The sequence below is a fragment of the Saimiri boliviensis genome, chromosome 11 (genome assembly GCF_048565385.1).
Source record: "Saimiri boliviensis isolate mSaiBol1 chromosome 11, mSaiBol1.pri, whole genome shotgun sequence".
Classification (NCBI taxonomy): Eukaryota; Metazoa; Chordata; class Mammalia; order Primates; family Cebidae; genus Saimiri; species Saimiri boliviensis.
In genome coordinates this window covers 64,599,760-64,626,820 of record NC_133459.1, presented here as the reverse complement: position 1 = coordinate 64,626,820, position 27,061 = coordinate 64,599,760, and the positions used below count along the sequence as shown (strand labels likewise).

The window sequence follows — 27,061 nt, the reverse complement described above, 5'->3', positions numbered from 1 at the left end:
GGAGATAAAAGGGTGGATGATGAAGATGCTACTCAAAGTCAGGAACACAGGAAAAGGGACAATGGTGTCGGGGATGAATTTGGGTCTCCAGATGAACCAAAAGGGATTATCAGAGGTAGTCAGTTGTCTGGCATACTTGCTTGTAAGTAATGGGGCTGGGGGTGTCCGGGGAGTGAAGGAACAAAGACTGAAGGGGGAAATGGGTTCTAAAGTCAATGGGATAGATTCTGACAACCCGATTTGAAGAAATCTGTCTGTTCAAGGTGGCTCCCTTAACTTCAATCCCAGAGGTGGAAGAGTCCAGGTGTATGAGGTGAATCTCTGGCTCTGACTCCTGGGGCTGTGCAGGTAAATAGAGCTGTCAAGAATGCCCAGAAAGAGGCAGATATTTCCTAAAGAGCTCTGTCTGCCACGCCTGGGAGCTGCATGACCAGGCTCGAGACAGGCAGCAGCTGGGGTTTGGGAGGACCCAGGCACGTGGACAGCCTCCTGTGGGAGTGCTGCAGATGAGGCAGCTGAGAGAAGTGAAGCTTTCTTCCCAGCCTCCTCCTCCACCCTTTGCTGCAGATCCCTGATGCTACAGCACAGTGCTAGCTGCATAAAGGTTGATTCATAGAGGAGGGGATGCAGCTACATGGCACGCAGAGACGGCAGAAAGGACAAAAATGTGTGTGTGTGTGTGTGTGTGTGTGTGTGTGTGTGTGTGTTTTCTCTCTTTATTCAGGGAACTATATATCAAATACAACCTTACTGGCAGACGATAGTGATTTGCCTTGATAATTTATGCAACCAAATCAACATCAAGATGGGCTGGGCAGAGCAAAAGGTGAGACTCATTTTTAAAAGCAGGGTACTCCCTTTATGGTTTCAATTACAGGAGATGCTTTTGCACACAAAACATTCAGGCAACAATATCTGGGTATCTGCTTGATCCTACAGTAACCAAAGAGAAAGAAAGGCCGGAACCAAAATGCAAAAGAAAGAAAGAAACTGTGTTTGGAGATAGGTCTGCTACAGTATAAACTTTTCCTTTTCTCTGGCTTACTGCTATAGCAAAACCTGATGGTTGTCTTTGTAAAAAACGTGTCTGTATCTAGGTCCCTGGCAGCGATTTGCCTTTGGGAGGGCCAGCAATCTATTTAATGACTCCATTGACGTCAATAGCATAACTGAAATACTTACTAACATGCATGATTCCAACTTTCAAGGGGAGGGTGGGTGGATGGTGTTTCTCAGCATTACAAAAACGTGAAGTGGAGTCAACACGGAACGGACTCAACTGTTCTGGCAGCTAGTGAGAAATTAGATGCAGGTCTCATCGGTTTCATTCAAAGAGAAGAAATATTTATGCTAAATTGCTAATTAATTTTGAACTAGTGAAATAACCATAATAAGCAGGGTGTTATATTTGGCAATATCTGCTTAAGGGAAACATTTTAACTTTTGCACTTTAGCTGACTTCTTAATGTTATTGCGGCTACCAATACTTAATTTTAGATATGCAAAAATAACTGCAAATCAATACAAACAGCTCAATGTTGATGCTCTGGGGTAAACTTTCACAAGATGGCTATTTTAGACAAAATCAATTATTACAAAACAACCATTTGGAAAATTATTCTCAAAATTACTGGGGCTTTTCTGGTGCATTTGCACTATCATTTTTTAAGCAGGCTGTCTAAACAACGAAGGTGAGTAATTAAGGCAATTATTCCAATAATTCAGCACACAAAATTCAGAATAAGGAAGAAAACATCATTTGGTATTTCTGACTTTTTCTTTTTCCTTTCCTTTCCTTTTTTTTTTTTTTTCTTTCTTCTTATAATTCCCTCCAATCCTTCCTTTATCATGACTGGTCACAGCCTTTGGTCACAAGATTGATTTTATTCCTATTTGTTCGTTAAGTGTTGTAATCCTGCCTGACAGTTCTTGCTTAATGCAGAAACTAAGCAAAGGTTCTGCTTATGCTGGGCTTCATTTCCAGTCATCTGACGCAGCACCACTCTCGGGCTCTTGCTGTGGTTCTCAGAGAGCCCTTTACCCATGCACACATAGATCCTGTCTCATCACAGGTCCTAAAGCTCTGGCAAAGAATAAGAACTGAATCAATGTCATGACTTTCCGAATTCCTTAAAATCAAAGATAGCGCACTGGCCCTCTTGTCCACTATTTGAACAGACCCTGCAACTGGTACACCCACATGAACTCCGAAGGATAGTCATAATCAAGTAAAGCTAAGGGCAGAACCCATATGGAGAAATAGGTTTCCTAGGAGAAAGCCTCTTCTTCTGTTTTATCAACTGATAGAAAGCCATTTCCTCCCCAGAATGACCTAGACACATATTAAAAGAAATGCATTCCCGTGAGCACTGGAAAAACCTTAATTAAGTCTGTTTCTCATATATGCCAACCTATTTCAGGCTTTACTGGAAAGCCCTATACTGCCTCATCCTATTTCTCCGAACACAGTCTTTTCTTGAAAGGCCTTCTAATTGACTGGTGTTGAAAACCACCATAAAGCAAGGTTATGGATATCTGGGCTTTGAAAGACTTAGTATCTGCAGCAATCTGGCTTGAAGTCTTCAAAGTGACTCCCTAGTCATCTTGGTGCTATGGTTTGCTGTCATTTCCAAAGACCCATAGACTTCTGTGCTGTTTTTAATAACATCTAAACTGATCTGTTACCAGTGATGATATTTTTGCTTAGTAAATTTACTGACACATTTTAGAAAAAGGAATTTAGTATAGAGTACCCCACCTTATGTATCAAGTTGGCTGCTAAAAAATTGCATACTTGATACATATCATTTTACATCAAGTCACATTTATATGACTCAGATGTGCTGGCACTTAAAAGGATATTTATCCAATCCTTCCATAAAGCAAAAAATCATTCTGTAAATACAGTGAACACTTGATAATTTATCTATTTAGTGAATTTTTACTGTCATGACATATGTGTAATCACTATTGAAGAGCAAAGGATAGGATGAAGTGGAAAAAGTGAGACAATTATCATACCACACTTGTGTATACATGCACCCCAATTTCCTGTTGAAAATAGTTTTGGGACCCCAAATCCTGAGAATTACTTGAATTTTCCATTGTGAATATGTACAGCTGACAGAATTCAAGTTCCTGCCTTGTTTTGGAATTTTCTTCCTTCTTCTATTTTTTCCTTTCTGTTTCAATCCTTGAGCACCATGTAGGGAGAGCCTGGAATTCATGCTTGTGAAAGGCAAAATGTGAAACAAATTGAGATGCTCATTAAACTCTACATTGGCATTTCAGCACCCCCAGGAGGATTTACAACGTCTTTCTCCTTAACCTGGGAGCATATGGCTTCCTCATTGTTATTTCTGGGCTTAAAATTCTCCATTGCTGTACTCTAGCTTTCTTATTCAAAGCACTAAATGCCATTTCCTATGATTTCACACTTTTGGTTCAAAACCTCTATGAACACAGTAACATACATAAGCAGTTAAAGAGTGTTTTTCAAACCTCTATTAATTTCAGTGCAATAACTGATTTTTAATAGTAAAAAAACACAATTTGAATACTTTTCATAGCAATAGAAATAAAAATATTGGCTCATTATTAGAATTTTATATGTATTTTCCTTCACATAAAGGCCCCAAATTTTATGTAGTGCTCCTGGTCAATTCAACACTTACTGTGTTCCTACTACGTGAAAATAATTATGCTACAGCACCATAAGTGATAAAAAAGATAGATAAGGCACAACCCTGTCTTCAAGAGCTTTATCTCCAATGGGAAAGACATACAAGAAGCCATGAATTAAAGTATATCAGAGAATTAAATTGTTGCCACAGCACAAAAAAGGAGCAATTAGGCAAACTTAAAAAAAGTAAGATGTCTTTGCAAAGTAAGGACATTTGCATCGAGATATGGCAGCTGATAAGAACCTTGGATAGTGGGAAGAAGGGTATTTCTTTTTTTTTCTTTTTTTTTGAGACAGAGTCTTGCTCTGTTGCTCAGCTGGAGTGCAGTGGTGTGATCTTGGCTCACTGCAACCTCCATCTCCTGAGTTGAGGTGATTCTCCTGCCTCAGCCTTCCAAGTAGCTGAGACTACAGGCGTGTGCCACCATGCCAATTGTTTTTGTGTTTTAGTAGAGATGGGGTTTCACCATGTTGGCCAGGATGGTCTCGATCTTCTGACCTTGTCATCCAGCCACCTCGGCCTCCCAAAGTACTGGGATTGCAGGTGTGAGCCACCACGCTCGGCCAAAGTAGAGTATTTCAAACAGAGAGATTTCCTTTGATTTATCCATTTAATATTTCAGTTAAAAATCAATTTGTAAAAGTAAATGTACCATGGTTTCTGACAATTAACTTTTGAAATAAATTGCATTTTTTCTCATTTATATGTTCAAAAAAAATGAAGCCTCTTAAGATTCGGTATTTCTTTATCTCTCTCTCTCTCTCAATTGCTTCTACACAAGACTTGAGTTATCTAAGTCAGGCTCTCTGGCAAACTGGGTTGTTTCTAAATTTGTTTAAATTATTGTAGATTTCTTGTACCTTTTATCTTAGATTTCAATTGAAATACAAGAATTCAACATCAGTACTGACAAGTAAAAACCTGATTTTAATATCATGAAAAATCTGTGTTGAAGCAGCACTCCAGTTCTCAATTCTGTTTGCCCTGAGCCACTTACTTTTCATTCCCCTTTAAAGTTTCTATTTAAACACACCTCTTTGTCATATGCTGATAAATATTAAAATAACAGGAAAAATCTGCCTGACTTATTTAAGCTGATAATAAGAACAAAACACGGGATGTGTGTCTCCTCCTTCCTTTTCTAACCGTGGCTAAACGTTAAGGAGATTTTGAAACCCATAATTACGTAATAATCGGTCTCACTAAATTCTCTTTGCAGTGAAAAGCCAGGATTTTTGTAGTTTGCCACAGAGACAGAAGGAAACGAATTGGCTAAGTGGTATTGTCATTTCTTTGCTTTATTGTTTGAGAAGAATTTATCGAAAGAATCTCTGTTTGTCAAGCTGTAGTTGCTGTGCCAATAATCACAAAATGATCTTTCCAAGCCCATCTTTGGATAATAAGCTAATTTACAGAACCATAAATTTTACATATTCTCCTAATGTTTATTTATTATAAGAAAAAGAAAACATAGTCTAAATATTCAAATTGATGTAAATTTGGCTAATAGAAATGTGAGCAACATTGCCTCACTGGTAGGCCAATATGATGAAATGATGGGAGTTTCAAAGCTACCTCCTTTGATCTCCAAGTACGTAACACAAGTTATATATTAAAACATCATATTTTGTTTCTTTTTATAAAAGCTCTAAAGGAAACAGTACACACAGCACATTAGGTTTTTGAAGTCTATGGAGTACTATTTATTTCTTTGTATTTCATTGTATTTCAGGGTTCTAGAGTAAACTCACCTTTACTTGATATCTTTCTTTCACTTTTATTCTCATTCTCAGTCTTTGTCTTATAAAAGTATTTTTAAAAGCTTTCCATAAATACTTCAGAAGCCAATGAGCCAACAGAATCAGCTTCTTTTGTTCCCTTCTTTTAGAAGCTCAGCTTTTGTAATACTTCTGTTATACCTATGATCATGGTACCAGTAAGAAAACGCAACAACCAAGTGACAAAGACTGCAAGTACGAAGCAGTGCTGGAAACAGAAAACCATGGGAGGCATTGTTAGGTGTCAGGTGTGAGGTGATCTCAGTGTGAGTTCATCTTAATTGTTTCTCCTGTGGTTTTAAATCTACTGCTACAATAGTAGGGAACAGATTTAGGAGGAAACCCTATTTGGACTTTTAAAAATGTCATAGAACTGGTTGCATTTTGTGTGAAGAATTATTTCAGTTCAACACAACTCCACGGTGTCCCTTCAAGGTGGCCCTTCCTCTCCGCAGCTCTCAACACAGCAAGAAAAGTGCATGCACTGTCCCGAAAGATGAGAGGTTAAGTTCTTTGGAAAAAAAAAAAATACCACCATTGAGGAACAAAATTGGATGCCCTCCAAGAGAAATGATTGGTGACCTGGCAAGAGCCTTTGGTTTCACACCTGGAATGGATGTAGATTCAAGTGGGATCTATAGTTGACACTAAGAGGGGAACCACTAACATATCGGCAGGAGACCTCAGGCCAACGTGGGGCACCTTAGGTCTTTGAGGTTAGCTCTTCTGCAGTTTATTGGAGCCAGCAAGCTGAGGGCAAGTTGTATTGTCAATACAACTCTGCCTCCTGCTCCTCTGTGCGGAAGAAGCAGCATTACCCCACGTTTATCATGTTCCAAAAGCTTGTGCATACAATGGGCAAATTAGTACTGCGTTTAATGTGGTTTTAATAGAGTGAAGTAATGCTTCAGTGTGCCTTAGAAAAAAATCACCAAGAGACATACTTTTGAGAGCCACAATATGCAAACAACGTCACTGTTTTAAAAAACAGTTCTGAATAGGAGGCACGTTTATTATTCTAACTCTAAACATTGAGAAAGACCTTATGACATGGCCTACCTTGCGGGTTGACTCTGGAGACAGGAGGCTGACTAGCAGCTGGGGACCTCCTGTGGAGACAGAGAAAAGAAGGACTGAGTCTGGGTATCAGAACTCCCGATTCCACCCCCAGCACCCCACCCTCATGGTTACTGAGGAGTCTTCCAGGTCGTAATGAACTATGTAATGACATAATGCTATCTCAGGAAGTCAGAGTCCTGTAACCTGGGTAGATGACTGCAATTCTCTCACATCCAGATGGCCTGGAATTTCCCTCTGCACAGCCTCAGGATGCTCCGACTCTGCAGGAAGGACGTTGTTTACTCCAGGTCCCCAACCGGCCCCCTGATGTAGGTTTTGCTCCTCCAAGGAGCCCTCAGAAGAGTTGTTTGCTCAGGCATCAGTTGAAATGTCAGAGTGAGTCCCAATTCCTTTGGGCACTGCTGTAAAAAGTTAGAGCCAGAGGAACCCTCATTGATCAATCACTTGAGGCCCCTAATTTTTGTACCTCAGGAGACCGAGACTGAGACACCGTGAAGTCACTTGCCAAGGTCACATAACCACTAGGAACAGTCATCCAGCTTGCTTTACTTAGAGAGAGGTATTTACATGGAGGAACTAGGATGTCATTCCGTGTCATCACAAGCCTGCTGATGTCAGGGGTTAAACGAAACAAGCAAACCCATGTTCACATAGTACTGGGGCTCCTCCGATTTTCTTGTTTCTTTTTCTTTCTCTGCCCCCCACCCTTCAATTTCACTGATCTCACCATCCTTTTCATGCTTTGCACAACTTCTACCAGACTTTCCCATTTCCGGCTGCATTGCTGGTGAACCTCTCAGGAATACTGTTGAGCAGGGCTCTCAGAACTTCCTGTCTCAGAAGTTAATTTTGGAAATACGGCTTTTATTTAGGGTTATCAATTCAGATAAGCATTTCTGTGTGGAAGCTTTGGAAAGACAGGGACTATGTTTATTTGGTTTGTTAATTATTCGTGAGACTTGGTGCAAAGAAGAGGCTCAATACATTTTCAATGAATAAATAAGTTCTGTAAGCCACATGATTGCTCGTAGGGCATAAGAATACCAGATAGAAAATTGCGTAAGAATGCCAGACGGAAAATTGTAAACAGTGCCAGAGGAAAGTCATTTTGGTTGCTTGATTTCCAAAGTCCCTACCTTATGGAAGAATCATAAGAAGTTGTGTGGCTGATTGTTGAAGACAGTGATATAAATAGGGAGGATAATATGACCACGACAGTTCAGTGTAGAGAGAACTGGACTATGACTAAGAAGACAGAAATCCTAATCCTGGCTCTGGCATCTTCCCACTCTATAGCCCTTGGGCAACTCACAGAATCTCTTAGTTTCTTCCTCACTTGAGGAGAGTAGGCAGCAACTAACATTTACTGGTGATTTACGATGTACCAGGTCCTGCGTGGGGAGTTTTACATATAGTGCTTCACTTAATCTGAGGAAATTTGGCTAGGTTCTTTCCAGCACTGAATGCTCAAAATTTTATGGTCCTCCGCTAATTTAATTCACATGCCAAAGTACATACAGCAATAAAAGACATTTTGGATAGATATATACTAAAAAAAATGTAAGTGGTTAATCTTTCCTATTACATACATGTTGATTAAATTATTCTTTGAAAGAATGTTAATATAAAGAAGTTGCATGATTTCCCGATAGCCACAGGTGATATTCATGATGTTGATGACAGAGTTGCTTGATAAATGACACCTCTTTGCTCCCAGCTCCATCCCCTGGATATCAGACTTCTGAATGGCAGGCACACACTCACTCACGCACCTGATTACTCCAGCAGTCTGTCTGAAGTCAGCGAATGCTTTAAGAATGCTTATCTGAATTAACAATTCTAAATGAAAGCCATATTTTCAAAATTAACTCCTGGGACAAAGGAAGTGTAGGTTTAATTTGCAGCCAAGAAATACAGGCCCAATCAAGCATCCCTCAATGGGATATTTCGTGAAGGTGCAAGGAAACCACCTCAACAGGAACTTTGAGATTTCCACCCTTTGGGTGGTAAAGTACAAGCAGACAATGGACTGCTTTTATGCAGAGCAAAGAGCCAAAAGATAAAAGAAATCTTGACTTATGAGAAGTATAGCTCTATGTGGGAGTTCCTTTTCATACAATAAACCACACTAGCCAGATGTCTCATGAAAACCACTCCAAGGACATAATTATTGCTTAAATGCTACATTCAAGGCAGGGAGTAGCACCCTGGAACCAAAGTCAGGTATCTCAGAAAGCAGTATCTGAGTTATGTGAATTCTACAGTTTCAATTGTTAGGATAACGTGTGTGTGTGTGTGTGTGTGTGTGTGTATGTGTGTGTGTGTGTGTGTGTTGGGATGGGGGGATGCTTTCTGTATGTTATATCCATTCCTGGCAAATGTTAATTGTCTTCAATTCCTTCTCTTGGATTTTCTTCAGTTGTTTGAGGGTATTCACTATTTAAAAATAAAATGGAGTGCATTAAATGGACACTCAGTTTTCCAACGTGTCCCTGCCAGGCTGCTCCATAGATGGCTAACTTATTTCATTGATTTCAGCTCCCTGATGTCTGAAATCCATGATTCAGGAATGAGTCTGAGCTAGACGACACCACTCTCAACTCCGTTTGGTGAAGTTCTAGTGGTAAATGTGCCCTGCCTTGAACTTTTGTTGGTGACAAGGTAGTACCTGCAATCAGTAACAGGATCAACTCTGTACACATGGGTATGAATTTGAGAAAGATCATGAGATAGTACCGTCTTACCACTGGAGACCTGCTTTGTGTGGTAAGTGTGGCTTGCTTTGAACCAAAAGTGACACAAGGGGCCATGATTTGAAGGGTAGTCCTCAGCCAGAGTGTGGGAAGGGCTGTGCTTCAGCTATGCTATGGCAATTATGGTCTTGGGGTACTTGGTTCCTAAAAGTTCACAAGGACCAAAACCCTCAAGGGTGTGGAAAGACCTGATTCTTGAGATAGTAGTTTCACTTGGCACAGCTTATTAATCTCAGCAGGGTTAGGCTGAATGTCCTGATACTACTAACGGAGGAAAAAACCTCAAGCCCTTGCGAACAAATAAGAATAAGAACATCAGCATCTGCTCCACCTTCTCCCTAGTGCTGTGCAATGGATGGTTCTCAGTCCAACCATGCTTAAGAAGCCTTGAATGTGTCCGTATTAATCCCTTCCTCCCCATTCCTACCTCCATCATTCTGGTTCAGAGCTACATCCTCACATTTAATTCCTGAAAATACTGTTTTAACTACTGTCTCTGTCTTCAGGCTTTCTGATCTTCATCTATTCCATAAGTTCTTTCTAAATGTCTTTCTGTTTTAAAGCCTTCCAGGGACTTCTTCCTATAACCCAGAAGACTTAAACAGATGTGGCAAATGAAAAGAATACTGCAGTGACAGTTAGGATTCCAGGTTTCAAGGAAACCTCTGTTGCCCACTAGAAGCTGTATGTTCTTGCCCAAGTCATTGAATCTCCCTAAGCTTTGTTTCCTTATTCATGGAGTGGGGAGTAACAATATTCATATTCATATGATATTCATTTATTCAATATCATGAATATCATTTATGGTGATCTTAGCTGACATAACAGATATGAAAACCCCAGTGTTACACTACTTCTGGATTCAGCAAGAGAAATGTAATAATCCATTGTAATAGCTCACATTTATTGAGCACCTACTTCATGCAAGATTCTGTTTTAAGTGCTTTGCAAATATCAATTCATTTAATCCTCACAACAACTCTCTTTCACACATTAGAAAATGGAAAAATAGAGTGGGTAATTAGCTTGCCCAAATGCATCATTTTCAAAGGAGTAGAAATGGGCTATGAAGCCAGTAATCATGGTTCCAGAGGCCATATCCTACCAGGAAAAAACAACAGAGAAGGATCACTCCTGCAAATATAATCTTCTAAATAATTGGGGTCTTTCCTCTAACAATTATTTATTCAGAAATTCCCATATGTGAATTTTTATGGAGCACAAACTGTATGTCAGGCGTTCTGCTATTCTTGGGAATTCAAGAAAAACTAAACACAATTCTTACTTCTAAGGGGCACACAATCTAGTGGTGGGCAGAGATCCATAAAGCTAGTGATAAGGTTTTCACAGTGCTCTGGGTTCAAATGAGGGCCACTCAGCCAGGACTGATGAGATCAGGGAAAGCATCTCGGTGAAGGTGATACTAGAGATGAAACATAAAGACCATCAGGAGTTGGCCAAGCAGACACCAGCAAGTGGAAAGAGACATTTTAGGAAGAAAGAACAGTAAGTCCATAATTAGGATAGAGAAGAGAGCATGCAGAGAACAACAGACCATGATTACTGAAAATAATTCCATGTGGCTAGTTACCTGGTCTGATTGTTTACACTGCATCCTTCAGCACTTCATATTAGAATGAAGCCCTAAAAGAGCAGAGAACTTGTCTATTCTGGTCACTATTATATTACCAGTGCTTGGTACTGATGGGGATGCTCAGTAGTTATTTGTTAAATGCACATATCTATCTACAAATGAATAGTATGTACTGAATAAATAATTGTTGGATAGATAAACAGATAAGTTAAATAAATAAATAATTAATAAATAATTAAATGGAGTTCCACTCCAAAAGAGGCTGGGACAAGTCTCTAGATTTCATATACATTGCACTAAATAGAAACCCAAGTAACTATCAATCAAATTAATTTGTCTTGGGTACCAAGCACCAGCATTTAAACTTTATCTTAATGATAACACTGGACCACTGAAATGCCTCAAGCTGGAGGGTGACACAGTCATGGAACATGTGAGAAAGATCACTCACATAGAAGCTTGATCAGAGTATACAGAGTCATCTCACAAGAAGGCCGAGTCATAAAACAGTGAAAGGAAAAGCAAACATTCAAAGCAGGGTTTACTCCCACTTTTAACAAATCTATTCTATGAAAATTTCTATGAAAGCAAAGTAAAGGGCTGATAAAGAATTTCACAGAGACTGGCGAGATAGGATACTCTGTAGTGAACACTGACTGAAAAATCAGATGTAGGTTTTGGCCTTGATGTGTCTCTGACTTATGGGGTGGGGGGTTGTTTGCAAGTCACTGGATTCTTGAGAGCTTAGGTTTCTCCTTCTGTAAAACAAAGAGAATAAATGGTCTCAAACGCTTCCTCCAGACCTCTCATTCCAGGATCGTGGGTTCTATTACTCTCTGAGCTCTGTGATAACTTTTTAAAGCATGCAGGAGAGTGAACTCAGTAGCACTTAGCTTAGGCACAAATACTTGAAATGATTTTGGAGAGAGTGTTACTGCAAGGAATATAAAGTTCAAACCCTTCATTTTGCAGATAAGGAGATCAGGGATCGGCAATATTAATTTAAATGCCAAGATCATGTAATTAATTGAAGGTGGAGGAGATGATAATCCTACTCTTATTTATTAAACTGCATGAAGTTGTTATATACAATAAAAAAGTAGGCAAATTGAACTTGGACTTTCTGCTACATTTAAGTTTGAATATCTGAATTCATTAATAACTTATTCCAAATGACCATTAATAGAATTTATGGCCTTTACTGGTCAAAGTGGTAAATACAGAAGTCAACAAAAAATAAAATCCTCTTCTTGTTCTTTCATGTGTGAACTAAAGACTAATAAGACCCAAACTAGATTACTTTTAAAGTTGTATGAGTTCTAAAATACTATAGTGCTCCATCCTATTTTCAAATTTCATTGTGTATACTAACTTAGCTTAGAAGGCAATTTTCCATGTAATAGTTGTATTTTTTAAAATGCTGTTCAATATTTTTTGCCTTTATGTTAGGGATTCAAATGCAACAAAAAAGTCAATGCTTACTTGTTAGATGTACCATGAAGGTTTGTTAGTATAGTGAAGTTGTTTCTCACACTTCGCAAGCTGGCAAGGACCTACAAGAAAAATATTTCAAATGATTAAGGACCAAAGAAGACAAATGGCCAGGTTCAGACTTAGAAATCAGCAACAGTGAAAGCAAGCCAGGACCAGCATAACACATACCTGGGCAAAAGGAGTTACAATCAAGTCATCGCCGTGTCTGGTGAAAAGAGGAAAAAACAACCTTTAGAAATTCACTTGAATTATAACTGTGACATATAAGCTATAATATTAAATTCTATCAGTGTTAACAACACAAATGTTATACAAGTCCTTGTACCTGGATATAAGGCAGGACTCACAATTTGGCGAGAAAGCGTATCCCAAGAGCTTGAAAGGAAAAAATTAGTACGAGATTCATGACTCCTGAATTTACAGTGACTACACATAAAAGCATTTGCAAGTAAGCATATATCCTCAGGATATATTCCTATTAAATAACAGATCCAGAGTACTGTAATTCAAAGCGACTTGTGGATTTTGGTTGCCACAGCCAGGAAATTCAAAGGGAGGGCTGATCACAGGGACACACACAGTTGGAAAAAACGGTATAACAGTCTGGATAAAGGTTAACTTTGGATTTCCTGGCTTTTGTTGATTTGAACCACAGCCTTAATGCCATTTAAACACAGATTTCTGTCTGGGAATCCCATTACTTTTTGTTTTTAATATAACCTTTTTCTTAAAGTACCTAAGGAAAAGCTTTCAATAGAAGTGTGTGGCTGAACCCATCATAGTCATACCATAGTCACTCATTTTGTACCAAAGAACTGATTCAGCCATATCTAGTGTTATATCTGTATTTAGAAAGAGTTGAAAATCTGTTTTCAGATGTGCATGCTGTCTCCCTGGCATATGCTTTGAGAAATCTACTTAAACCCACATTCAGCAAGCTCTCTCTTGAAGATACTAGAAGACATGTTCGTCTGAGCTACAGTCACAAAATTAGGCCAATTTGCTATTACAGTGTGAATCATCATAGCAGCACAGAAGCTAGGAACAGTGAACTTCCCTCACTGTCTGGCCTACCTTCCCTGTCCTCATAATCGTCACACAAATATGATACCTTCTTTATTAACCACATTAGTGCAACCAATAATTATTAATCATGTGCCCTGTACCAGGCACCACGCGACACCTGGGGCTCCCGAGTTGAACAACACATATGTCCACCTGGGCCTCACCTCTATCACAGGCTTTTCACTTGACCTCTTATTTTATAGGATATGTTTCTTTCCACCTTTGTCTTTAGCTAGAAACCTCTGAGCTTCAGTTTAGTCTGGCATATTTCTTCTGTGCCCACTTTGTACAGTGACAATGAAAAGAATACTAACAAGGAGTAAGCCTTCTTTGTGTGACTACTCCGGTCTGCCAGGCCTTGTGCTAAGCAGTTTACATGTGTTATCTCATTTAATTCTTTTAAGAGAGCTGTGCGGCAGGTACTCTTGATATTACTATTACAGGGCTGGGCGTTGTGGCTCAAGCCTGTAATGCCAGCACTTTGGGAGGCCGAGGCTGGAGGATCACCTGAGGACAGGAGTTCGAGACTAACCTGGCCAACATGGCAAAACCCCACCTCTACTAAAAATACAAAGATTAGCAGGGCATGGTGGCAGATGCCTATAATCCCAGCTACTTGGGAGGCTGAAGCAGGAGAATCACTTGAACCAGGAGGTGAGGTTGCAGTGAGCCAAGACTGTGCCATTGCACTCCCACCTGGGCAACAAGAGTGAAACTCTGTCTCAAAAAAAAATTAAAAATTGCTATTATATAAATGATATCAATCCACAGAGCAGGTAACTAGCACATACCTAGTAAGTAGAAGAACTGACACTGATTCCAATTGTAAGAACTTAGACTGTTTGGTTTCAAAAATCTCTGCTTTTAAACACTATGCTTCATTTTTGCTGTTGTCGTCATTGTTTTGTTTTGTTTTGAGACAGGGTCTCACTTTGTCACCAAGGCTGGAGTGTAGTAGAGCGATCTCAGCTCACTGCAACTTCTGCCTCCCAGGCTCAAGCAATCCTCCCACCTCAACCTCTGGAGTAGCTGGGAGTACAGGCACACAACACCATATCCAGCTAATTTTTTTTTTTGGCAGAGACAGAATTTTGCCATGTTGCCCAGGCTGGTCTTGAACCCTGGGCTCAAGCAATGAGCCCACGTTGGCCTCCCAATTTCTGGAATTACAGGCGTAAGCCACTATACCTGGCCTATACTTCCTATTTAATGACTTGCTGCATAGTTGACAGATCAAATCATACAAAATATTCATAATAACCAAAATTAAAATGAAGTAGGGAAGACAAAAAATACTTTAAAAACTGTAATAGACATTTAATATTAAATGATAATTAAAAACAACAGATATATTTCATGAAGTCCAAAGGAGATATGATAATTACAGGTTAGAGAAAGTAGGAAAGTCTTGACTGAGTGAGCAGTGTTTCAGATGAACTTTGAAGGATTTAAAAAGTCAGGGATGGTAGCTATGGCCGGCCAATGAAAAGAAATGGCAGGAACAAAGGCATTGAAATGGGAAAATACTGAACAAGCTTATTAAGATGTTTGATGGCTATTTGGGTGGAGCAGAGCATATTAACTATAGACATTTGCAGAGAATAAGGGTAGAAGGCTCCCCCCCAACACTCATATTATGGACAATTTGGACAAAGATTACAGAATCAGTACATAACTCCATAGAAAGAAATGAGCCAGTGAAGGTTTTTGGTGAGATGGAAAGTGAGATGAGCAAACAGAAACATGTTTTAGAAAGTAAAATGCCTTGGATGTAGAGGGATAGATTGGAGAGGGGACAAACCTGGTAAGAATAGTTAGAAATTGCACTCACTCCGACGAGAAGCAAAAGGTAAGGCCAAGAAAGGAACAGAATGAGACAACTTGAAGACAACCCAGAGGTTTTGCAGGACTCGACATTTAATTGGATAAGGGGTCATTAAGAAATACCATTTTCAATTTTAAAAATGGATATCTGAGAAAACAGTGAAGTCATGAGTAGAAATAAAAAAGTAAGGAAGGCGTTGGGGGAATTTAAGGTAGTCACTGAGTTTTTAAGGTACGTGTTGAACTTTAAGATACTGAATGATATCCAGGTGGAAACACTGAGCAGGAAGATTAAGACATGGGAATTTGAGCTATAGATTTAGGGTTCTTTACAAAAGTAGGAAGAGTGAAGACTATAGCAGGACATGTCCTCCTGAGGTGGGAGTATATGTAAGCAGGGAGCCAAAGGAAGAGCCTCAGGGTTCTTGGAGAGAAGCAAACAGAGTAATCAAGAGAGGAGCAGTTGCGATAAATGGAGTGTGGTGAACTGTATCAGAAACTGCCCCTTTCCAACCATTGTTCCCAAGATGGGTGAAGATCTTGCAGTTTGTTCTGATCTTTCTCTCTTTCTCTTTCTTTCTTTCTCTCTTAATCTTTCTTCCTTCCTTTTTTTTTTTTTTTTTTTTTTTTTTTGAGACAGAGTCTCACTTCATTGTCAGGTGCCAGGCTGGAGTGCAGTGGTGCAATCTTGGCTCACCGCAACCTCCACCTCCTTGGTTCAAGCAATTCTCCTGCCTCAGCCTCCTGAGTAGCTGGGACTACAGGTGTGTGACGCCATGCCCAACTAATTTTTGTATTTTTAGTAGAGACGGAGTTTCACCGTGTTGGCCGGGATGGTCTTGATTTCTTGACCTCGTGATCCACCCACCTCAGCCTCCCAAAGTGCTGGGATTACAGGTATCTTTCTTCCTTTCTTTCTTCTTTCATTTTTTTTTAGGCTAGTCAAGTGAAGTGTTCTGATTTCTGATATGAAGTTACCATTGTTGATAAGACATCAGGGTGAATTTGGGACAAGATAATGGATTTAGATTTAAGTGCATCTTCTATGACTCCTGGATTTCCAGAGTCTAATATCTAATAAAAGCTAAATATTGTAAGTAAATCTCATGGATTGGTAGTACCTTGAGCTGATGTATTGTTGAATGAGTTGGAGGAGTTATTAAAATTGTACAATCCAAAGATTAAAGGAGATAAATATACATTAACAGAGTATAATGTCAACATGACTTTATCATTACTGAACTTCTGAAATTTAGGAGAACATTCACAAGCAAAAAATAGATTTTACAGATTCCCAGCACTGGTTTCCTTAAAGAATTTGAGCTGCCAAAGTTAAAGCTGTATGTTAGAAAATTGCTGTTAGAGAAATTATCAGATAATTTATAGTAAGCAACAGAAAAGAAACAAAACAAAACAAAAAACTTCTCTTTGAGTACATCCAGATTACTTATGGAAATACTATACATTAAAAACGTGATAGTTTGATAAATTACCAGTTAAGAATCAAATGGCATAGAAACACCAAAACATTTGATTGATTATGAAAACTGATACATTTCTTACTTTCACAAACCACTAGAGAAGGCAATGCCTCTCCTGGATATTCAGAACCATTGTATGAGCAACATCTAGTGACAAAGCCAGCACATTACACATTTATACAATAGCTGGAAGTGAGCACTTCAGTCTTAGGACAGAGTCATAGAATTGAGTGTAGGTCTACTCTAAACAATAAAACGCTTTTCTAGAAAGCAAAAATGCTGTCTTTCACTGCTACACTCTGAATTTTATTAATCCATTCCACCTTGCTCCGTTTTCTCACTACACACAGAATTTAGTAATTTGCTTGATTTTAGTCTGTCATATAGAGAGATTTATATTATAGTGATTAACAGCACAGATTTTGGAGCCAAACAGCATTGATTTGTTTCTTAGCTGCATTACTACTAGCTATGAGACATTAGGCAACCTCTCCATGTCTCAACATTTTTACATGTAAAACAGGGTTCTGTGAGAATCAAATGAATTATTACACATGTAGAACTCTAAATAAAAGTGCTTAGCACATAAAAGCAGCTTAGTTATTGAGTTATAGTTATTATTAATACCAGTAGGCATCTTTACTTTTATATTTATGGTCCTCAGCTTAATGATTATTTGACTTTTTTTTTTTTTTTTTTTTTTTGAGACAGTCTCTATTACCTAGGCTGGAGTGCAGTGGGACAATTTCAGCTCATTGCAACCTCTGCCTCCTGGGCTCAAGTGATCTTCCTATCTCAGCCTCCTGAGGAGCCTGGACCACAAGCACACACAACTAACTCCCTGCTAATTTGTATTTTGTGTAGAGACATCGTTTTGCCATGTTGTCCAGGCTGGTCTCAAACTCCTGAGATCAAGTGATTCCCCCTACCTTGGGCTCCCAAAGTGCTGGGATTAAGGAGTGAGCCACTGCACCCTGTCCAACTTACAATTTTTGACTTCACAATACTGCAAAAGCCACATGCATTCAGTAGAAACTGTACTTTGAGTACCCATGCAACCATTCCCTGTTTCACTTTCAGTATAGTATTCAATCAATTACATGAGATATTCAACACTTTGTCATAAAATAGGCTTTGTGTTAGATGATTTGCCCAACTGTAGGCTAATTAAGTGTTCTAAGCACATTTAAGGTAGGTTAGGTTAAGCTGTAATGTTTGGTAGATTAGATGTGTTAAATGCATTTTCAACTCACAGTATTTTCAACTTAGGATGGGCTTTTTGGGACATTGTAAGTTGAAGGGTTTCTGTAATTAAAGGGTTGCATGTCTGTATTTCCAGATGATGAGAGTTCCTTTAAAATATTCATGTCTGTCCATTGCAATCAAGAGGACTCGTATTTATGTTATATTTACAGTTTGCAAAGCACTATCATGTATATTACTTCATGTAGCAAGAGAATGCTCCTGATCCCAGGAGCAACCACCTATCTTCTTGACCAAGCCTGAAACCTCCCTCTCCCTTATCCTACAATCAAACACTAACTCCTGCAGATCCTGACTCGCAAATATCTATTATCTGCTCACTAGATCGTCTGTAGTATAAACCCCCGTCCTCTTTTACATAAATATCACAGCAGCCTCCCATTTGGCTGTGTAGGTTTGAATACTAGTCTTTAAGCTTCTCTACCCTCCAAACCTTTTTTTATACTGCAATCAGAGCTATTATAAAAAAAAAAAGTTGCATTACCTATTTATCTGCTTAAAAGTGCTTAGAAGCACTCCCCTGCTAACAGCATGAAGGCCAATTCATTAACATAGGCTCTTCATGATAAAGTTCCTGCTCACTTTTCCAGTCTCGTTTTTCACCACTTCCTCATCCTCTCATATCCTCTGGATCAACCACACTGAGCTGTGGTTCTCCAAAATGTTCCTGCCCTAACTGGAGAATTAGTTAGTGCCTGACCTCACCTCCTGCATGTCTTTCTGCCTGCCTGACTGCTCTAGCTGAGCTGGAACCTCCTCAAAGTGGGCTGCTCTCTGTGCCTGGCCAGACCTTTCAAACCAGTGCATAGCTCTCTATGCCTGCTCTTACCTGAAGCTACTAAAACTGCCTATTGGCCTACTAATCTTTTAGTAACCTTGAAGACACAGAAACTGTCTTACTTGTTAGTGAAGTTCCTAAATTTATGTGTTTATCAAAAGAGAGAATGAAAACGATCTTCTTAACAGCTGGAAAGGTAGGCAGAACAGAGATCCATAGCATTATTATTTTTTTTATTTTTCAGCCTCATTTAGAGTCTATTTACATATTGGATATCCATTTAGTTTACTATCTAGACTCCTTGGGTTCAAGCCTTGTTCCCATTATTGGTGAAGTCATTTAACTTCTCTGTGCCCCAATGCCCTCATCTTTAAAACAAGAAAGTTATAGTACCTACCACGTTGGGGATATGGAGGTTAAATGAATTAACATATGTAATGCTGGTGCGGTGGTTCATGCCTGTCATCCCAGCACTTTGGGAGGCCAAGGCGGGTGGATCACGAGGACAGGCGTTCAAGGCCAGCCTGGCCAAGATGGTGAAACCCCATGTCTACTAAAAATTACAGAAAAATTAGCCAGGCATGGTGGCACGTGCCTGTAATCCCAGCTACTCAGGAGGTCGAGGCAGGAGAATCACCTGAACCCAGGAGGCAGAGGTTGCAGTGAGCCAAGATCGCGCCATTGCACTCTAGCCTGGGCGACAGAGTGAGACTCTGCCTCAAAAAAAAAAAAATGTAAAGCACTTTAACACATAGCATACAGACAATACTCTATAATTGTGTGCTTTTATTTTCAGATAATTTAGAAATAATAAAATCAATTCAATGTTTTAAAAGCCATGGTGCTAGCAAATGTGATGGCTGTAAGTTTAACTCAAGTCTTAGAAACTACACTGCACTTTTTGGTGGTCTATCGATAAACAGGTTTTAAATTTAAGTGGGTTGTTATTTCTGCTTTTCCTCTTGGTTCTTATGTCTCATTTCCCTTGACAGATCTCTCTAGAGACCACTTAGTCCACATGTAAATGGTGGCTTTCAAAAGCTTCTTGTCTATGTAAAGCTTTGCAAAATGGGATGACCAAATGAAAAAAACATGGAGTGTCCTTTCCTGTGGCTTTGCAGGTGGATAATCAAAACTCCATCCTGTCCATGGTGGTTCCTACCACAGTTTTCAGCAATAAAACTGGCCTGGTAAGTTTCCTGTACTTTATGTTCCCATGAGGCAATCTGTACCTCAGTATATGAAGGCATTACGTTTGGTATGACTACAACACAGGAACTGAACAGAAACCAACAAACTATTGCCACATCTAGGAAAGCATCTGAAATTTCCTTTTGGGATCCAAGGGTGATCTTGCTTTACTTTACTATAAAGCCTCATTCTGATCTCTCCTTCATTGCTCAAAGTTAAAGCCACTTGTATTTTTTCTTGTTCGCCTTTTTACTCGTAATATCTTTTCACTCATTCCCCCCTGATTATATTTTCTCTTACTTTTCTGAAAAAGTTCAGATGAGAAAAATTTAAAATTTCCTTTATTACTAGTATTTCCTTTATTACTAGGATTTAATGCAGTGGAATTATGGAGAGTTTTCCACCTTTCATACAAAATTCATGACAGCTCTGTGCTGAATATGAGGACCTTGTGAGCAAGGACCATCCTGCAGTCCCCACCCAATGGCCTTCACATCTAGACTCTTGGTCTATTATCATCTTTCTTCTTCCTGGATCTATGTGTAGAAGGCAAGAAAAGGAGTGAGAAGCTTAGGGGTGCTGCTCCTCTGTTTCAATTTATCTTAAAGGGTTAATAATCAGGTGAAATAGCTTTAAGAGCATTACTTTAGTTCAGATTCAGATACTGGTGTGAAACTGGACTTGCCGACATAAAATTAAATTACTAGAAGAAGCTTGATATTATTCAAACTCTACTTCTCAGTGTGTTGTGAAATATAAACTCCAAAACTGATAAATATATGGAAGTTTTTTTTCTGTGCTACTGAAATATTTGAAAAACAAAATCTTGTGCTATTTTTATTCACACAAATATTTTACTATATCCTGTTATAACTATTTTTGGTAGGGTGGTATTATGTTACCAACTGTGTTTTCTTGGGAAAGGCTGTTTTTTATTATGAAATTGTACCCATGCTACTTTTTATCTAAGTCCTTCTCTTTACAAAGTGAGAATGATATTAGATAATTTACATATGTAATTTTTACTTGCCTACATTTGAAGTTGGAAAATTTAGGTTCTAAAGATACAGGGGGAAATTTTACTGACCAGTAAAGTTGAAAGGAGAGTAAACTACTAGTAACAAGGATGCTGGATGGAGAGTCATTTAGAATTGTATCTCTGTTTTGACTGCTGCAGACTGAGTTGGATTGTGATCTTTAAGGACTCTTCAAGTTTAACATTTCTGTAACTTTTTATTTCAAATAATGAAACACAAGAGTTAAGCTGGAATTGGGGTAGATTTTCTGGGGAGACTCTGAAGGATCTTTATGCCTCTTGGCTTGAGTCTAGAGAACTCTTCTCCAGGGAATTAGTTTGGGGAATGAAAAGATTTCAAAGCTAGTCTTTCCCCTGCAAAATACAATGTGAATTAAGCTCTATCTACTTTGAGTTCACCACATGACCTACGCTCCCCTACGATAAAGCCTAGAAACGTGTTTATCTTGGTGAAGGAAAGAATTCCCAATACCTTAGCATTCAAAGACCCCCATCCAAACTTTTGTCAGAAATGCCTTGGATTCTACAAGATCTGCAGCAAAATGGCTGGCTATCTACCTATCCTCCAGCTTCAGACACCTCTACTCTGCAGTCACTTGTTTTCTACCTAGCGGTAGAGATGCCACTTCGTAAACTGAAGAACATGGATGGAAAGATTCCAAAAGTTTTTAATATGATCATCTTTAGCTACATCATGGGACACAGCATGATATACAGTCATGGGATAGGGACAAGTTTCCCAATCTCTTAAAATCCCAGTTTCATCATCTGTAGAGTGGGGATAATAAGGGCACCTACCTGACAGGGGTGCTGTGAAGATGAACAGAGATAACGTAGGACATGAATTCAGCTCCACAGGAAGTGCTCATTAAACGTTAATGTCCTTCCACTCTGTTATGTGTGTATGTGTGTGTGTCTCTCTTATCTTTCCTATTTAGCTGAGAATGAGATATGCTTTTAGCTCATCTGTAATTTTTACACTGTTTTGTTTGTCTTCTATCACCAGAGATTGGCACAATGTATGGCACATAGGAGAGAATCAGTAAATATTTGCCAAATGACTGAAAAATGAATTTGTGCCCACACAATGATTGAGATATTTTAGGGCAGGGGTGCTTCTATAAAAATGTGCTGGCGGAAATGCCATGAGGAATATTTTTTTTTTGCTGGTAGCTTCAAAATGCCCCCTGCTCCTTTCACAAGAGGGTGAAACTTTTTGACTTCCTTTTCAAGAGCAGTAGAGAATCCAGTGGAATTTTCCAAACTGGAGACTTTAGGGAACTACTGATACTTTTATGACATATAATATTAAAAACCATTGTATCTGTGCCCAGAAACCTTTTAAGGCATGAATTCCAGTTTCCAATTTTATTTGGTTTTGGAAATTTAATAAATGGATGACACAACCTAGTCCTTGTTCTTTAAATAAAAATTAAGAAATATACAATTAATAGCGGCAAAACAGAAATATCAGCTGTGCTTCATAGTGTGGTGGAGTGTGCTGTGTCTTACCAAGGAGCCAGGCAACAAGTGGGCATTGTGTTAAGGTTCCAGAGAAGGGACACAGGCATGTGGCCAAATGGCAGCTTATTAAAGTCACCAAGCAAAGGCCACTGAGACAGCACGCATGTAACCAGGCACCATTTTTCTTCTTTGCTGGAGCCTCATGAAAACTGCGTATGCAGCTGAAAATTCAAGTGTGAGGTATAAAATGTGTTAAGGTTCTCATGTTGTAAATGACTCAGCGATTCAGGAAATGAAGCAAAATAAAAAATGTTTGAAGGCATCACTAACATGTAAACTGAACACTGTGCCTGGGTTTTTTTTAACACCCTTTTTAACATCCAGCTGCCTATTCCTCATGCTGTGGAGCATTAATGTCCTTAAAATGGTCATCATGTCACTCCTGCTCATATTCATGTTCTTCCTCCATCCTTCCCGTGGATTAAAGGGGAACTATTGCTGCTGCCACTGTGACAAGGCTAGAGATGAGGTAAGTGTGAGACTGGAAGCCAGACAGAGCCTGTACTTACTGCTCACTTGGAAGCGAAGAGTTTCTCGACATCGCCTTTGGTGACAAGTCATAGTCACTGTCTGATCTGTAGAGAAATGACTCTCTGCGCTGGCTGTGCCCAGGAAAGGTGGTGTGAAGTACCAGCCCAGAGGAAGAGCTGGCCTGGGGATCCAGTGGACTCCGACCTGGGGAAGGGCCATTTTCCACATCAAAGCTTAAAGAGAAAGCAGGAAAGTCTGGTCACACGATGACTGTGGAGGAGGACACATAGGATACACTGAGAACCAATGTGTCGCAGGTACTATATGCTAAGCATTTTACATAAAACTGTATGTACCGTTTTAATCCTCAAAACAGCTTGGAGTTGCAATCATTGTTCTCATTTTATGTATAGGAAACTGAGTCTCAAGGAAGTTCAGTTATTTACCCATGCCCACCATTAGCAAATAATGGAGCCAGAACTTGCACCCAGGAGCAAACTCCATGGCCTTTCAGTGACAGGAGCAACTTTGACAAATTAAGCATTGGTGTCACCCATACAAGAACTTGGTGATAATAAGCAACTCTAGAGGGGAATTCAGCACAGCTCTAGGTGTCAGACACTGAACAATCACATGAATAAGGCTTCCTGGCTGTAAGACTTCTTCCTGTCGTGAATAAATATCACAGTCTCATTAAATATACAATACACATATTTCTAAATATTTCAGGAACAAAGTGTCATCCTGACAACCTCCGCTGGCTGATTAGATGGGAGGCCCAACCTGAGATTTAATATTCATCTGCAAATTTAACCACAGAAAATGACTTAATTAATCTGATAACACCAAATTAGTCTCCAAGGCTGCAGAGCTTTGTCTCTGGGGGAGGGTGCATTCACTGGCTCCCGCAGAAGAGTGCCATGAGGTTTCTCATCAGTCTTCCTCACTCTAGAAAGGCGCCCTCAAGCCCAGAATGGCTTGAACAAGCTCTAATCAACAAACACACAGATGGGAGCAGTAGAGATTTTGTCTCTTGTTTTCTGTATCCCCACTCCTGGTATTTCCCTGGGCACTGTGCCCTTCTCACATTCTCCTTTATCATTACATATGCATTTTTCCCTGCACACACAATTTATCTTAGCCTCAAATTGACAGTAACCCTATTCCCTAGTGTTTCTCCAAAACTCTCACTGCTCCCAAGCTAAAGCTTTGAAGAGAGATGTTGAACAAAAGATATGGGGCTGAGAATGCTCTCTTCCAAATCAGACCACAGCAGTGAACTTCTTGTATACTAATTCAGCTGCCGTAATTTATGTCTACATTCTTGGTTCTTGCCTTTCACTAGTTCTTACAACCTGCTCCATTTGGGTACATTTTGCTAATATTTCTTCACTTTACAAAGTGCTTCCCAATACATTATCCCATTTAATCCTAACAACCCTATGAAGTATATAAAGTGATCCCAGTCTACATTTGGGGTAAATGAGGCTTAGCAAGATGTAAATACCTTGCTCAAAGTCATAGGCTAGTAACTCGTAGAGCAGAATTAGAAGACTCATGTTTTCCAAACTAATTTCTTTACAATCTCAGACTTTCCTAATGACATAGCTCCTGAATGGCCCAATGAATAACTGAATGAAATTCCCCTGTAGCCTCCGTGTACAACCAAAAGAATTTGGTACATAAAGAGTTGGTTAGACTATAAGCAACCTTGGCTTCTATCTTAAATGAAAACAGGGAGGTGGCAAATTACCCTGAAGCTGTAGGTTTCCTTGAAATATGAGGACAAGAAATGACAGAAGGTAGGGTTATAATGCTTCCCCAGAGACCATCCTGAGAAGCTGCTTTTGGACAACCCACAAACTCCAGGTGCCTGATAAGAAGCAGCAAGTGATAACATCTGAGTGAAAGGCCAAGGAAAAGCTACAACAATCCAATATGTGTATGGTCTTTCAAGGTACTACAGATGGAATTTCTCAGTAGGCTAACAATCTGGGATGGGGCTGCCTTTCAAAGACTGCAGGTAGACAGGCAGGTGGGCAGGCGCTCATACTACCAGCCTGTGTGCCAGCCTGCCTGGCAGAACTCTGCTGTTAGTCACATACATTGCAGCAAGCAAAAATATAAAGAAGTGACTTGCGAACACTTCTTAGGTGAGACCTGCAGTAGCTGATGGCAAAATAGAGCCCCTTTGTGGATAAGAGCTTTCTTATGTGCCACCTAAATCCCATAGAACCACTGGGTCATGGGCTCTGAAACTTTTTAATGGCAAAGTATGTAGATTCTTAAAAAGTAACAGGGGGGATTACACAAAGCTTAATGGTGGGTCTGAGTTTAGAAATTTCATGTATTCATGTTGTTATTCATCTGGTATGTATCTGTACATCTGGATATTAAAACACTAACATACTTTTTAAACAGTTTAGCATCCAGCCACTGCTCCAGGCCCTCCAGGATCAGCTGGACTTCCCAGTGATTCAGTAACTAAAGGACTGGTGTCTGAAAGCACTGTGTCTGTGTCCATTAATTTGTCAGTGCTCATGCAGTGCCAGCCATTAAATATTATGAATACCACTGCTGTGTATATCTGTGCTAAAATCTTAGAGGAGGTGCCAAGTGGGTATGCCCACCGAGCTCTCAGAACTCTTTCCATTGAGGGTTTCCACCACGGCTCATCCTGCCTTCTTTTTTGCTAAAGGCATTCCTAGTGGGCAGAGGGTAAGTACACAAAGCATTACTCTTAAAGTGAAAGTCACAGGCATTCTGTCCCTACTATTAGAATCCAAGAAGTTCACTTCTGCCAGATAAACTAAGGTAAGACCCTAACTCCACAGCTCTCTCCATGTTGCTTCTCTTTGCTTTTGTTTTCTTTCCTTCTTACCCTACTTAAACTCACAGGAGAGCTTGCTGGAATTTAAAAGAAGCCAGGGAAGAAGTCTCTGATGCAAAGAAGCAGAGAAGCAGTCTTAGGGAGACAAATGGCCTTTCATATTCCCTGGGGCACTGCTTCAAAGCAACCAACACAGATATACAGCTTTGGAACAAACATGAATCACCGACCAGACACCAGCCCCAGTCACAGCAAAATTAGCAGGCAGACATCACAATACGTCCCACAGATCCAGGGAGTGAGAAGGGGTGTGGGCAAGGGGAAGACTGAGGACAGGCTTAATAAGCAAAATGAATATACCACACACACTGAAATACAATTAGGAAGAAAATGAAATCTACAGTAGCAGAAACAAAAACATAAATAGGACCATTATTTGTTTAGGGTAATTTTTGCCTGTGCCTTCATCAGGACACACATTTCACCTTGAGGCTATTATATATTTTAAAAAATCATTATAAAATAAATAGAAGAATATTATAGAAAACATAGACAATAGAGAAAAGAACAGTATCATTACTAGTAGTTTGTTTTTTTCTATTCTGAATTTTTTTTTTCTGCAGGTTTGAATCTTGATGTTTTTCACAAGTATTTGATGTGTGCTATAGTTTTCAGAATTAGCATTTTCCATGAGCTGCTTCATTCAGTTGCTGTATCACAGTTTTCTCAAGAATTTTCTCTACTCTTGCTTTTCATATTTGCAATTCTGAATAATGTTGCAGTTGATACCTTTGAGCTTGTAGCTACTTCAACATTTAAATGAGGTCACACGGAAGTTTCAGATACATTAAGAGAGGAAGTTACACACAAGTTTCTGAATATTTGATTGTGACTTATACCTGTCTGGAAGGGGTGGCTCATATCCAACCTATAGAAATGGCATTGAAAGTGGCCTTTTCCCTGGGACCAGAGATCCCTCCGAGCTCGCTGTCTGCCCTTCAGGACGATTTGTGCTGCCTGCTCACTTGGATCTGCCTGCTTCTCCCTGCCTCTGCCAATATCCCTGGACTGAACCAATTGCTCATCTGAGACCTAATATTTTAACAGCCTTCTCTTGCTTTGTGTCTAGTGTTCTCAGCTCCTGCAGGCAGTGATGGTAGGTGATGGGCTGTATCAGAAGCGGCGCTTTCCATAATTAGAATGTCTTTCCCATCAT

General features: G+C 39.6%; 1 protein-coding gene across 4 annotated transcripts in view; it reads right to left on the bottom strand.

Annotated features, from left to right (window-relative positions):
* The window catches only part of PDE4B (phosphodiesterase 4B), a 578,613-nt gene that overhangs the window by 102,925 nt on the left and 448,627 nt on the right, over nt 1-27,061 (bottom strand). For 3 of the 4 annotated variants that reach the window (XM_074380971.1, XM_074380970.1, XM_003921453.3), the window contains 4 exons: nt 23,054-23,248; nt 12,551-12,587; nt 12,371-12,441; nt 6,521-6,570 (listed from right to left, as the gene is read on the bottom strand). In XM_074380971.1, the coding sequence (XP_074237072.1) occupies nt 6,521-6,570; nt 12,371-12,441; nt 12,551-12,587; nt 23,054-23,248 (353 nt within the window). The remainder of the gene's footprint in view (nt 1-6,520; nt 6,571-12,370; nt 12,442-12,550; nt 12,588-23,053; nt 23,249-27,061) is intronic. The other variant, XM_074380973.1, reaches the window with a different exon arrangement.